The sequence below is a fragment of the Anabrus simplex genome, chromosome 1, assembly GCF_040414725.1.
Source record: "Anabrus simplex isolate iqAnaSimp1 chromosome 1, ASM4041472v1, whole genome shotgun sequence".
In the NCBI taxonomy this organism is placed as follows: domain Eukaryota; kingdom Metazoa; phylum Arthropoda; class Insecta; order Orthoptera; family Tettigoniidae; genus Anabrus; species Anabrus simplex.
This window is the reverse complement of record NC_090265.1, coordinates 802,179,745-802,194,472: the sequence shown is the minus strand read 5'-3', so window position 1 is coordinate 802,194,472 and position 14,728 is coordinate 802,179,745. Positions and strand designations below refer to the sequence as shown.

The following is a 14,728-nucleotide window of genomic DNA, read 5'->3' as shown; positions in this document are numbered from 1 at the left end:
GGGTCAAACATGTCTATACATTGAATGGTTATTGTATAGTTGAGTTCTGTAACAAATCATTACACTGTTGAAGCTATTAAAAAAAAAATTGAAGAGGATTTTGTTGCAAATTTAGAAATTTTTGTATTTTGTTACTTAATGCCATGTTCTGTTATCATTTCAGGAGGCCTTGGCACAAATTAGCGAGTATTCAGAAGCAGGTATCACTGTGCGTGGAACATATTTTACTCCTGGAAAACCTGCTCCAGAAGGAGAGCGCAAGTTATATCTTGCCATTGAAAGTACAAATGAACTTGCTGTGTCGAAGGCAAAGATTGAGATCACACGGTTAATCAAGGAAGAATTACTGAAATTACAGAGTTCAGCTCACCACATAATGAACAAGGCTCGCTACAAAGTGGTGTGATATGATGGTTCTCCGATTGAGGTGTAGTTTTAGTGCAAAACTTAGTGAAACTATCAGTGCGTGCTCTTTTATGATGTTTATGGGACTAGTTCAGCTTGGATACAATGATTCATTGTATATTTTCACTCTGTGGCTGAACGTAAAATTTTTATATATCGTATTTATATTGAATTTTTGTCCACCATGGAACCAATATGTATGTCCTCTCCCTCTTCAAGAAGCCGATTTTCTTTTCTGTTCCAAATAGAATCGAGCCTTTTCTAGTAATTGGTGTGTACTAGAGTAGTAAGGTGTGTACTGCTGTACTAGCAAACACTCTTGTGTCAGTGCTTTTTTTTTTTCCTTACTTGGAATTTGTTGATTTCTAGTACAAGATCCTTAGGTTGCTGTATATTTTCAACTCAGGTATGTTTGGAACATCAGCAACTCAGCATCTGAGTAGCTGTTCTAGGAAACTTCTGAAGTTTTAGGAGTATTTCTGATATTTCTGGAACTTGCTCGTGTATGTTGTTGAGTTAATGAACATTCTTTGCTGTCTTGAGGAGAGACTGAAAGGGCTTAAAAAATAAAGTTTGAGATTAATACATTGGTACAAATGAGTGTACCTATTTTTTTTTTTCGTGTATTCTGCTGTGAGACATTGTTAGGAAAATGTGCAATAATAGTTTCTTCTCTCCCATATGGCATTTATACTGTCAGTACTTGATACAGAGGCCTGCTCTACTTCTAACTCCAGTTAATACTGTGATGAATAGTAAATACATTGCTCATTATGGCTTTTATTTGACTTAAATCATTTTACATATGTATTCACTATGCTCTCGCAACTTACTGTTTACCTGGAACTGAACACTAGAGAAGCGGGTTGATTCTTTGTTGTGACCTTGAATATTTTTGAGAACTGTTCTTACGGGTGTACATGCATACCCTTGACCTACGTATTTGTGGATGTGATTTGACTGCACTATGTTTGATTTACATTTTACAACATCTGGCAACCCTGCTCCTGAAGATCATGATCTCCTTGGAGGTGGTTATGCTAGCTGTATTGGTTTCAGGTGCTAAATCCCTATTCCTTGCTTGATCAAGTCTCTTCAACACGTAGAAGTTTGCTCACGTGTCCTTCCTGAGCAGTAGCCATTTTAGCAGTATCTTTCTAGAAAACCAATAGAATTCACCTGCACCAGCACCACCACTACTGCTGCTGCTGCTGCTGCTGTTCCTCTTCATCTACAAGGCTGTGAGGCTTAGCTGGTAGAAGCACTGGTCAGCCTAAGTTGGTGGGTTTGATCCTGGTTCAGTTTAGTGGTATTTAAAGGTGCTCAAATACACCAGCTTCTTATCAAGACATTTACTGGCATGTAGAAGAACTCACATGGAAAACATTCTGGCATATCTACATCTCCAAAAATCATAAAAATTGTTAATGAGTTAATTAGTTAAACCAATAACACCAGTATTCTATCATCCCCTCCACAATTGATCAATTTCTGAAAGGCAACCCTGCACTAAAAATGAGAAATCCCAAGATTCACATTCGAGTCCTTGCTATCCAGATGGGTGCAGAAAAAGATTCTGTCGGAGTGATCCACTCACATGAAAGTGCATCTCTTATTCCTTGGTTGTGAATAATTTTTTGTGGAGTGTTCTGCTGTACAAAGACCTGAATATCATGTTTTCAGTTGGCAATAAATGCACATCCTGTTGTTCAATCTCAGATCCTGACACTTAAAAATCCAAAGGCTAGCTGTAGAAGTTAACCACATTCGAGCAGCAGTTATGACACTTTTGTTTAAATGAAGTTTCCTTCCTTTTCAAAATGTGTTTTGTAATGGTCTTCTTTCTTTTTCTCCCAGTCACAAAGGAAACAAAACATTTGCCTTTCAAAATGTACTTGCAGTTTGTGGTGTGGGTTACTGTAGTCATGTCCTAGTTCATGAACCATGGGCAACGGCTGAGTGGCCTAGTAAATGGTCCTGAGAGTCGGGATACCAGTTGCTGTGTAATGGGAATGGGTATCTTGGACATATTCTGAATCATGGCCCTCCTTGTGCTCAGGTGGCTAGGTTATACAATCCACTGCTGGTCCCTAACCCACTTGAGGAGAGATCCTCACAGGGTAGCATCCTGCTTTACAGGAGTTATCGAGTTCAGAACATTTTAAGCTAACTCGGACTTATGGGAGTAACAGAGTCCCACCTCCATCTGACAAGCTAGGGACTCCTAGGAAACAACTTTGCAAACAAAATGGAATTTGATGGGGAGCTACCAGTTTTAATATGGCTTATGGAAGAAAGAAAGTACAACTGGCTGAGTCAGCAAAAGAGGATGTGTCTGGATGTGTTACGAGTTAATGATATTCGGGTAAGGGGAGATAATAAGGAAGAGATTATAAAGTGTTCTTGCAGGTGTTAAAAAGGGAAGGGCAGAGTGTGGGGTAGGACTGTTCATCAGTAATATTATTGCATACAACATATTTTCTGTTAGGCTTGTAAATGAGTGAATGATGTAGGTAAATTTGACAGTTTGACCGGGCGAGTTGGCCGTGCGCGTAGAGGCGCGCGGCTGTGAGCTTGCATCCGTGAGATAGTAGGTTCGAATCCCACTATCGGCAGCCCTGAAGATGGTTTTCCGTGGTTTCCCATTTTCACACCAGGCAAATGCTGGGGCCGTACCTTAATTAAGGCCACGGCCGCTTCCTTCCAACTCCTAGGCCTTTCCTATCCCATCGTCGCCATAAGACCTATCTGTGTCGGTGCGACGTAAAGCCCCTAGCAGAGAGAGAATTTGACAGTTTGAGGAATTAGTACGCGAGTTGACTCAGTCTATTACCAAGTGAGTGTGCAGATGATGATGAAGTTGACAAGTGTAATAAAGCAATGAGTGACATCATTGTCAGTGTCCACAGCAGGGATATGATAGTGCTAATGGGCAATTTCAGTGTGAGAGTTGGAAATAGAACTGAAGAATATGAGAAAGTGATGGGTAAACGTGGGGAATATATGGAAGATAACAGAAATGGGAACCATTTATTGGACTTCTATGCAGGTATAGGATTAGCAGTTACCAACACATTCTTCATAATAGACTATATCGTAACTGACTTTGAATGCAGGAAATCTGTTAGGAATGTACAGGTATTCAGGGGCTTTTTTGATGACACAGATCACTATGTGATCTGTAGTGAACTAAGTATCTCTAGGCGTAGGATAGAGACAGTGAAATCTGGCTGCAGATGAATAAGGGTTGAAAAGTTCTGGGATGAGGAAATTAGACAGAAGTACATGGATATTAGTAGTGAAAAGTTCCTAACAACAGACAGTAACCAGGTTCAGGATATACAGTAGAAGGAGAATGGGGGGCATACACGGATGCTGTGGTACACCAAGGGAATGTTTGGGAACAACCTTGTGCAAAGATGGGAAAAAGCGAACATCTTGGTGGAATGATGAAGGGAGAGCAGCTTAAAAAAAAGGGTGGAAGGGGGGCACATCAGAAATGGCTCCAACAAGGACTGATGCAAATGATGCAGACAGGAAATTGTACATAGATGAGAGAAACAGAGAGGAACAAATAATTGTTGAATCTAAGAAAAAGTCATCGGAAGATTTCGATAATAACCTGGAAAGGCTACATCAAGCAGCAGGGAAACCTTGCTGGACAGTAATATAGAATCTTAGAAAAAGAGGGAGAAAGGAAATGAATGGTGTTTTGAATAAATCAGGTAAAATCATGATACCATATTTACACGTGTATATTAGAAACCCTTGGCTTTTCGAGACAAAGAAAATGAAAAAAAAAATAAAAATCTTGCATACCAGACCCCCCTAACGTAATTCGTCAGACAAGAACAGCGATTCCGCTCGAAGTGGGTACAAGCCTTACTGCAGCTCCGATGACATCACACAAGTTTGTGAATGGTTTTGTCTGTATGACCCGCACAATGAAATCACATCAAATTCATGCGGCGTATCTATGTTTCGTTGTTAAGAAATGTCCGCCTCCGTAGTGTAGGCCTACTGCAGCTCAGTTGACGTCGCACAAATAGGTGAATAGTTTCGTACCTGACCCGTGCATTGCAAGCACGCATCAGTCATCCTGTACATCTGTGTTTTGTAGTTGAGAATGTCCACCATTGTAATGGTTAGCACAATTAATAATAACAATAATAATGTTATTTGCTTAACGTCCCACTAACTCCTTTTTTCATTTTTGGAGACGCCGAGGTGCCGGAATTTAGTCCCGCAGGAGTTCTTTTATGTGCCAGTAAATCTACCGACACGAGGTTGACGTATTTGAACACCTTCAAATACCACCGGACTGAGCCAGGATTGAACTTGCCAAGTTAGGGTCAGAAGGCCAGCGCCTCTCCCATCTGAGCCACTCAGCCTGGTGTTAGCACAATTAGCTGCAGTTCTTGGGGACCTGAGTTTTATTCCCGGTACTGTACTGCCAGAGATTTAAGACTGGCAGGAAGGTTGATATGCAGTAAAAATGGTGCATGCTGCTCCCCTCCATTGGGGGCGTGCCAAAAAAGAGCTGCACCACCTTGGGATGAGAGAATGAATTTACCTTAGCTAAGAAATATTCATGGTTGTTGCTGTTAATGTAGCAGGCGAGATCTTTAACAAAGTGATCATTTAATATTTCGTAACTTGAGCCAATAATTTATCATTATCTCAGTACACTTCGCAGTATAGGACATTGTTTTGCTTGTTTTTAACCTTTTTTTATAAATCTTGCTTTGGTCTTGCTGATCTACTGATGAGAAAGATGAATCTACAACAGTAGACAAAAACGAATAATCCATTTTTGTCTCGGTAAATGTGCAGTTAATTGGCATGTATTGTTGCAGGTGTTTTTTTAAAATAATTGTTATGTACTAATGCTAAGACGTAGGCAACAACTGCACAAAACCATGTTCTTTGGCGCAAAATACTGCAGAAGGTGTATCACTGTTTGAGCAGGCACGTCACAGACAAGAAATTGAAACCCGAAAAGCGGAAACTACATCAAATCCAACCACGTCCTTCACCCACCTTTAGATGTGACCTGTTTCATGCAAAGATTGGCTTGATCAGCCGTCAGCAACATCTTCACAGAGTCAACAGACTTTAAGAAGAATAGCAGGAGAAAAACGTAGTCTCAGAAACGAGTAGCGGCGGCCGCTGCCGACTAATTCGTAATATATATTGTTCCCTAGATCACAATCAAGCCTGTCAGTTTACATGTTGTGGATTTGAATACATTTCAGTTGTCTGCATTACAGTATTTACATCTTCATGTAAAGCGTGTAGACTTTATTTTAATACCATGCAAGAGCAATATCACAAAGAATATTTCAGACTGTGAAAGAGACATTACAGGCGTATCATAATCTTCCTAATGAAGGGACCTGTAGACGTGATGATGCTTTGGAGGGAGAATTTTTTTTTTTGCTAGTTGCTTTACGTCGCACCGACACAGATAGGTCTTATGGCATCAGAGGGAGAAGATGAGGATATATACCGAATGAAAAGAGGAATAAAAATAGCAGCATAGAGTCAGGACCAGATGAAAGTAGTGAAACAGAATCAGTGGTTTCGAATACCAAAGCTCCTGTTGTCACAGATCCTGTTCTAGGACACTGTCTTGCAAGTCTTGTGAGAGGTTCAACATATAAAAACATCGGAAGAGGGCAACCTCAAACTGCAAGATTCCATCTTCTTCTTAAGATGTCATCTCCAAACGGAGGTAGACGATCCACACGGCCAGCTCTGATCTTGACGTTGCAGCCATGCCATGTGAATTTATTGAAATATCTCTCAAGATCTTTAATGCAGTGGTTTCCTGTTGTCTTCTGCATCCTAATGTCGTTGACCAAACTGGTTCCTCTGCCTTTGGGAACAATTTCTAGTCCCCAGGACAGTAGAGTGCCCTTACCCATACCCGCTCATCCACTCTCAAAGAGACTGTAGGCACTTGGTATAGGAGATCTCCTTATACCGCGAGATAATCAGTACCTTCATTCGTTAGCCGCCTGCATAGAAAATACTATTTTTATATGCAGTCATTGCCCCCTCTCCACCACGGGGAGGTGAATGTCAGGATTTCACTGTCATTGAAACAAGGACCAAATGGCATTTCCTTGTTTCTCTGGTTCTTTAGAGAGGCAAGATTCCATATGCTGTATTTTCTCGCATAATTTACGCACTTTTTGACGAAAAATACAGGAGGAATTCAGTTATTTAAAAAAAATATTTACAATTCATTTACGCGTAAGATACATCAAATATAATATACACGCAATTGGTTCAACTCATTTGTGGTTAATCATTATTTGGTGTAAAATTCCAGCATGAGATTTTATTTCTGAAAAGTCAAGTAGGGAACATCAGGTAAGTTGAACACGTGCTTTTGAAGTACTGACACTGGAAAATATTCTTTCCGTTACGAGCTGACAATGCGACGTGAAGTGAAATAAACGTGTACTAGTAAAAGTACAATTCATGTAAGTAGCAATAATGACATGCCGCCAAAAAAAGAAAACTGTCCAACACGAGAAGGGCTGGGCATCGAAGGAGGACCCCCTGCTATATTTTCCCAAACTGTTTGTATCCAATCTTGTACTAGTGACTTGTCTATCCACCTTTGTCTTGGATACGAACGTGGATACCTCGTGAAAATTTTACTTTAGGCATTGGTATTCGTTTTTGAACAACATGAGGTGCAAGCTTTCTTCCATCGCCTGTTACAGCAACCATTGCCAAAGAGAATAGGATTGCAGTAAATCGTTCTTTTTCGCTTCTGGTTGCACGTACAATAACACTCGATGTCCCTTTCTTATCGTTTGTTCGACTTTGTGGCATACGGAAACTGATTGGCGTCTGACATGTGGTTCCTATTGGGAGAGCAAATATTCCTTCACTTCACGCTTCTCAATCACAAAGCGATGAAAATCAATTACTTTTTGGTTGAAATCATTCGGCATTTTGGAGTATAATGGTGTTCTTCGTTGAAGAGGAAGTCCATTTTTCTTCATAAAATTAATCATCAAGCCTTGACTAACCTTCAAATCCGAGACACTATTTCACGTCCTTTAAAATACAGCATTTCGTGAGAAACAGCATATCCAACGTTGCATAACAAAATCGCATGTTTAAGGAAATCCTTCCCTACTTTAGGAAACCAGTTGCTTTTTTTTCCGCGATATACTTTGCGAGACTTGTTGGTCGCTTGACGTGCACTTCTCTGTTACCACGGTAGCGCACGTTGCATTCGGACACTGAATACTTGCGGCCCACTGCCCTATTCCCGTATGTTTTGGCGTAACTGATCACCACGAGTTTATATGATGCAGTATTAGTCGAATACTTGCTCACTGTGGACTAACGAACGATTTTGAGATCAAATGAAATGCATATCCCGTACCCGAAACACTCATAAAATACGTGTGTACCAGACTGTAAAAGAGGGTTACTAGTCACTTCTACGCTGATTCTCTCACTCAAAAAGACTGGAAATAAAGATGTCAACTACTCGGCTAGCAGCCTTTGTATTGCAAAACCGGGCATTCCAAATACCGGGCAACGTGCTGTTATCATCTGGTAGGAAATACCACTGAACTACTTCAGTGAGCGTATTCAGAACTGCGTGATGGATGTTCGAAGAAGTGGGTGTGTCAAATATGTGAACATTTCATTTTCTCCACTTTGGACCCAAAAATACTGGGGTGCATAAATTGTGTTAGGGTGTTAATTATGCAAGAAAATACGATAGGTCATGACGAAGAGATTGTTGATGGAGCAGTTTGGAGAGTCATCCCACATGGATCAGGTACGTGTGCAGCAGGTCGATGCACCAATCAGTTCTTCGGCAGAACAGTGGGCCTACTCTTCATGCCAAGAGAAACATCTCTCAGAACAGTGTCTGCAGTGCAGGGCATAGATTAGAAGTGAGAATATTCTAATACATATAAAAAAGTGTACAGAAGTGGAAGCACGCTTGAAGTGAGAATATTATACATTGTCCATCACATTGGAAGAAATAGATGCCTCTGTGCTATACTGTATGCTCGTGGAGCTTATGGTACAAAATCAAGCCGGGCTCAGATCGTTGAGGTGCTGATCTTCTGATACGAACTTGGCAGGTTCCATCCTGACTCTGTCCAGTGGTATTTGAAGGTGCTTAAATATGTCAGCCTTGTGTTCGTAGATTTGCTGGCACATAAAAGAACTTCTGCAGGACAAAATTGAGACACCTCGGCATCTCCGAAAACCGTAAATAGTGGGACGTAAAGGAAATATTGTTATTGTTATTATTTTTATTATTATTTTTATTATTATTATTAAATAATACACAGTACGATACACAATCTGCTGATCAATAATAATAATAATAATAATATTTAGTACAAAATCAGTGGCACTTAAGAGTCTATGGAATAAGATCTGGGGCCCCCCTCCTTCTGTGAAACTGTGGCAATGGATGGATTTATAGATATCATGGAGTACCTCATGTTTTATATCAAAGCGCCACGCAAAGAGCACCCGAGTCTGACGGCAGATAAGTTTGCCCTTGCATCTGAAATATGGAATTTCATACAGAACTGCATCACCTGTTCCTAACCAGGTCTGAACATTTGTGTGGATGAACAGCTGTTCCCATCCAAATGCAGATGCCCAATTCTACAATGTTCTAGCAAGCCTGATAAATTTGTAAATTTCGAATCATGTTTTTGCTTGCTTTTAATGTAGATACCAAGTATGTGTGTAATGTTTTTGTATAGTACCTATGTAGGAAAAGACTATACACAATCTGCTGATCACTCTGTTGGGGAGAGTATAGTTTTCCATTTGTTGGATCCCTTCATAGTGACAGGCCTAAATTTCACTGAAGACAGTTTATTTAGGACGACAGCCCTACACTGAGATCAGTGGTGATTGATTGATGAAAAGTATAAGAGGTTTGTTTCAATGAGTGGTGGTACACCAGTTTTTATGAACGTGTGTGTTTATAGCAGCCGAGATCAAAGGAAGTGATGAAATAGGAGAAGAAATAAAGCTGTTTTCATCTTTAATCTGTTCATGGGAGTGTTGACTGTAAGCTTGTGGGATATATCCCGATTTTTATAGTTTTTACTGCATCCAGCAGGTATTAGAATTATGTTTCAATTATTCAGCATTTAATAATGATCATGCTTATTTACATTATTGCAAAAAAGTAAAAATAAAATAAATATGCTCTTCAGTATGTACAAGTTTTTGTTGATTTGTATGTTACTGGCTAGGAACTGATCACTTGCATGTTCAGGTAGGTAATACAGTACTGAAATCCTCATATGAAAGCCTGACTCAGTAGCGATTGGATGGTACAGTGTGATTCGCCATTATTAACTGAATACAAGTTAATCAATCAATCAATAAAACAATGCCTCATTTACAATTAAGGTCATTCTGCTGATAGCAAATTATTAAAAGGGAAGGTTATTCTTTTTCATTACTTCAAGTAGAAGTTACCCTTACTGTAATTGTTTTCTTTCCATAACGATTCACTACAGCAAACTAGATATATGCTATGTGCTTCATACTAGCCTAGACAATTGCTTGTGAAGCTGATTGGAAAGTTTCTCCTGAATGTCACTAGGGCATTAAAAAATTTCTTTTTTTGTCTAAGTGGTATTGGTACTCCCAGTCGTTCAGCTCATGGCTGACTTGATTCGTCGCTCTAGTCAGCTTCTTAATTGGCCGTGACAAATTGGTCTATGCTCTGTAATTAAATTAGTTTCATAACTTGACAAGTGGTGCTGTTCGCCAAGGATTGTGTGGTAGAAACAAATATTCCTCTGTAGAAAAGTTATTTATTGGCTTTGATTGCCAAATGATTTTAATTTAGTGCTGTAGTGGTGCATCATCATAGTTGTCTCCTTTACCGGCCTTGACAGAAACCGGTACCCGCTCTGCAATCTTCTATGTTGAGACCATAACATCATCACTGATCTCACAGTCCTGATTCACCGAGCTTGATAGCTGCAGTCGCTTAAGTGCGGCCAGTATCCAGTATTCGGGAGATAGTAGGTTCGAACCCCACTGTCGGCAGCCCTGAAAATGGTTTTCCGTGGTTTCCCCTTTTCACACCAGGCTGTACCTTAAGGCCACAGCTGCTTCCTTCCCACTCCTAGCCCTTCCCTGTCCCATCGTCGCCACAAGACCTATCTGTGTCAGTGCGACGTAAAGCAACTAGGAAAAAAAAAAAAAACAGTCCTGATTCATTCACTAGTTGAGCCAATAAAAGCATGTGAGGCTCACCTGAAAGGACATGGATATAATTCTCTGTCAGGAAGTAGAGAAATATAGAAACAAAACATTTTGGAGAAATATAAACAAAGTTTTCACTTGGTCAAAATGACAAAAAGTGTTTGCAATGAACCTGAAGTAAGGTTTTAGAAAGGAATCAAATATGTTGCGACTTCCATCACAGTGATATTGTTCAATTATTGTTTTTGCGTTATGCCCAATTAAAGAGCATGTTTGAACATGTTAGTTTGTTCTGACTGCTTCCCCTTCTGCTGCTTCTTCACTCAAACCTCTTCATGAATTCACTGTGGTGTTTTTTTCCATTCTTCTGTCCACTGTTTGTACTGGTCTTTTTAGCTTTTTCCACAAATGTTGTGATTTGCAACCAGAATTCCAAAGACTGATTTGTGGTGTTTTTTCCCATTCTTCTGTCTTAGCTGCGAATTGTGCGTCGGAATTATCTTTATTTTTATTATTATTATTATTGATTATTTTACTTTCAATGTTTGTAGTGGTCTTTTTTAGCTTTTTCCACAAATGTTGTGATTTGCAACCAGAATTCCAAAGACTTGATGACTTTTTATAGTGTCATCTATAGTGCTTATGTCTTGTAAGTCCTGCTTAATTTCTTCCAACTGGTTGATCTTGACATTCTTTGAAGTTGATTTTAGATTATTATTATTATTATTATTATTATTATTATTATTATTATAACATGAGTGAAAATAATCATACTTCTCTTGCACTACTCGCTAATGATATGGAAGAAGCTAAATTGCAAATAGAAGAACTTGATAACATAGCAAGAAAAGTTGGATTGCAAATTTCATATGAAAAAACAGAAATAATGCCAACCTTCCCTGTTACTGCACCAACCATTACCTTAGCCAATACCAAACAAATTAAAATTGTGAATAAGTTTAAATATCTTGGTGAAATTATAACTTGGAACTCCAATGAAAAATCGTCAATAGAAAGCAGAAAATTTAAGTTAAAAAAAGTACAACGAATTACATGGTCAACGTACAAGAAAAAATCTCTTTCAATAAATGCTAAACTTCAACATTACTGTTCCGTCATTAAACCTGAAGCGACTTTTGCTTGTGAAACACTATTTAAAATGAACACCAAAGCAACAACTAATACACTGCAAAAGGTTGACAGAAGGATACTCAGAACAATCAGGTGGATGGACAATGGAGATTATTGCCTAATGCAGTGGTTTATAGGGAAAGTGAATCTATATTAGATACGATGAGAAAAAGAAGAATTGCCTTTTTCTGTCATCTTTCTAGATTAAATTATAATAGGATAATAAAACAACTATTTAATTACTTTTGGAAAAGTAAAACAAAAAATAATTGGTTTAAAGAAGTTTAGAATGATTTAGATGAGCTGAATATTACAATGAAGCAAATTGAAAATAGAGAAGAAAAAAGGATTCTCAAGAACAAACAAATAAGATTGTCATTAAAAACTGTACAACACAAACAATATGTCATATCTGATGAAGAAAGGGCAGCCAGGAATGAAGAAGTTTTGGGAAAGGAAGGAGATGATGCGTGCTAAATCTTCAGTTAATTCTTTGTTAACATAAATGTATTTGGGTTTGATTCAAGTGCTCCAATGTGGGCGTAAACTATGTAAATAAATAATAATAGTGTAACTGTTCGACCCTAAGCTGCCCACTAGAGGAGACGAAAGTTAATACCTTGGGACACTTGAATATCAAATAAACTATATGTGGCTTGCCCGCAAATAGAAACAATTAACATTCCATGGTTTCCCATTTCTCTATGTGATGTATGGGCGCCAGCGTTACAGTTTTAAACAAAACTGTAAAGCAAAATTTATATTTACTAGCATAGAGACTTATACTTAAATCACAGGCGTAGGATTTTAAATAATTAACCATTAAGTATCGTTTGAGAAAGAAAATCAACGCAATATAAAATACAAATGAATTTATTATACAAAAAAATTAGATGATTTGTTAAAGTTCCTTAAAGCGTGGAGGGATTTAGAATTTACGTTCCTGAAATTACTAATTGCTTGCTTTATCTCATTGAAGCTCACCAATTGCAGTTTCCGTTGAAGTCATCTGGTTTCCGTGGTTACTCGTTCTCTTCTTCTCGATGTAGAATTGGCTCCATGGACATCCTTCCTTCTTTGATGTGGTACGGGCTATCTGGACTAGCACTCCCTAATTGCCTATTCTTTAAATTAGACATTGGCCCTATAATTGTAAAAACTGATCAGCTTTGATCGTATGAGGAGAAAATTCAGAGATATGAAATTTTCCATGTTAGTAGAAATCTCAATCCAACTGAGCTATACTATTTATACGGTACAGACTTGTACCAAATTCATGGACTTGAACTAAACATAGTTCTTCGTCCAGAAGATTTACTGAATATAACACAAGCCGTAAGCTTGTTTCGTCTCACGCAGATCCGATAACATAACCGCAGCTAAGTACTGTATCGAAGCGACAACACACTGTACAAAAATAACTATGTCTCTGAGAGACCACACACTGTCTCAAAATCAATAACGTCGTTCAAAGTAGATGTTCACATTTGAAGTTCTAATAGTAGTTAGGTTCTCAGCAGAAGTAGCGATGTGAGTTGGTATCTCGAGACTCCGTGAATCGAGGAATGCTCCGCGCTACATAATATATCACCGGGCTCTCCCCACTCTTGATAATAGCTCAATATCAATTCTCTATATAACGAAGCATCTGATTCGTAGATCGCATTATTGTCTCTCTTTCTTCTTGACAAGTCCAGTAGGCGTGGCGATGATGTAGTCTGCAAGCCTAGCCTTGCACGCAGGTCGCTGTATAGTCCCTTGCTCATCAGTTTAACCCAATGACTCATGTAATTTTCCCCTGCTATAAGAATAACCTTTTCCGTATACACAAATATGAGATGAAATGACAACAACTATGTCTCAACATATTGACCATATTTACAGTACATAATGAATTCCAATCCTACCTAATATAATAATTTAAATAATAAATGATGTTATAATATATGCAATATGATTGCAAAAACCCTATTTACAAATGCCTGACGTTGAATAAATATGATATTACGAATAATTGCCGACGGCGGATAAACTTGATATCGAGTGATATCGCATAAAATGATAGTATATTAAATTAGTCTGGCTGGAGAAGCCTGGACAGTTACAGTAGGTTAATATTTTCCATATTATGAAAAATCCTAGAGACTAATTGATTTTTGCCAAAATGAAAATGAAAATCCACAGCCTGTTTCCAATCACATGACTGGGTCAGGAATGAATGAAGCTCCCATCTAGCGGCAAGGACAGGAATTATACTGAATGCCAAAGCCTGTCGCACTGTGGGGCAGTGATTAATGACTGACCAATGAAATTAAATGATATTGGAAAGTGTTGCTGGAATGAAAGATGATGGGGAAAACTGGAGTACCCGGAGAAAAACCTGTCCCGTGTCTACTTTGACAAACACAAATCTCACATGGAGTGGCCGGGATTTGAACCACAGAACTCACCGGTGAGAGGTAGGTGCGCTGCCATCTGAGCCACAGAGGCTCTTGCCAAAATATTAAAAAATGAATATCCACAGCCTGTTTCCAGTCATTCGACCATGTCAGGAATGGAATGAATGAATGAAGCCCCTATGTAGCGGCGAGGATAGGAATTGTGCCGGCTGCCAAAGCCTGTCGCACTCCTTTGGGGCTTGCCAAAATAATGCTGTGTCAAATTGCAAAGAGATGGACTTTAATAGTCTAACAGACATTGCTTAATTGTGAGTAATAGTAGCAGTCGTTTTTGTTATCTATAGTATGTTAGGTCTGGTATTTAAGTAAATAGTAGGCAAGGATATTGTTCAATGTTCCGATGTTCGGAAAGTTGAGAACTTGAGATTAAGCATCAAGAGTTTTTTCTTCAACTGCTTTCTATATCATTTTTATATTCAGCCTATGGAACCTAGATAAAGTAATGTTGTCCACACGTAATGACTCTTTCCTTTAAGTCTGAGACCATAATAGTTACA

The 14,728-nt window shown here is 38.8% G+C and overlaps 1 protein-coding gene across 4 annotated transcripts in view; it reads left to right on the top strand.

The window, feature by feature from the left end:
* The window catches only part of Prp5 (pre-mRNA processing factor 5), a 268,041-nt gene extending 267,368 nt beyond the window's left edge, over positions 1 to 673 (top strand). For all 4 annotated transcript variants that reach the window (XM_067136316.2, XM_067136315.2, XM_067136314.2 and 1 more), the window contains one exon: positions 164 to 673. In XM_067136316.2, coding sequence (XP_066992417.2) covers positions 164 to 406 — 243 coding nt within the window. In that variant the 3' untranslated portion in view covers positions 407 to 673. The remainder of the gene's footprint in view (positions 1 to 163) is intronic.
* Positions 674 to 14,728: the final 14,055 nt, after the last annotated feature.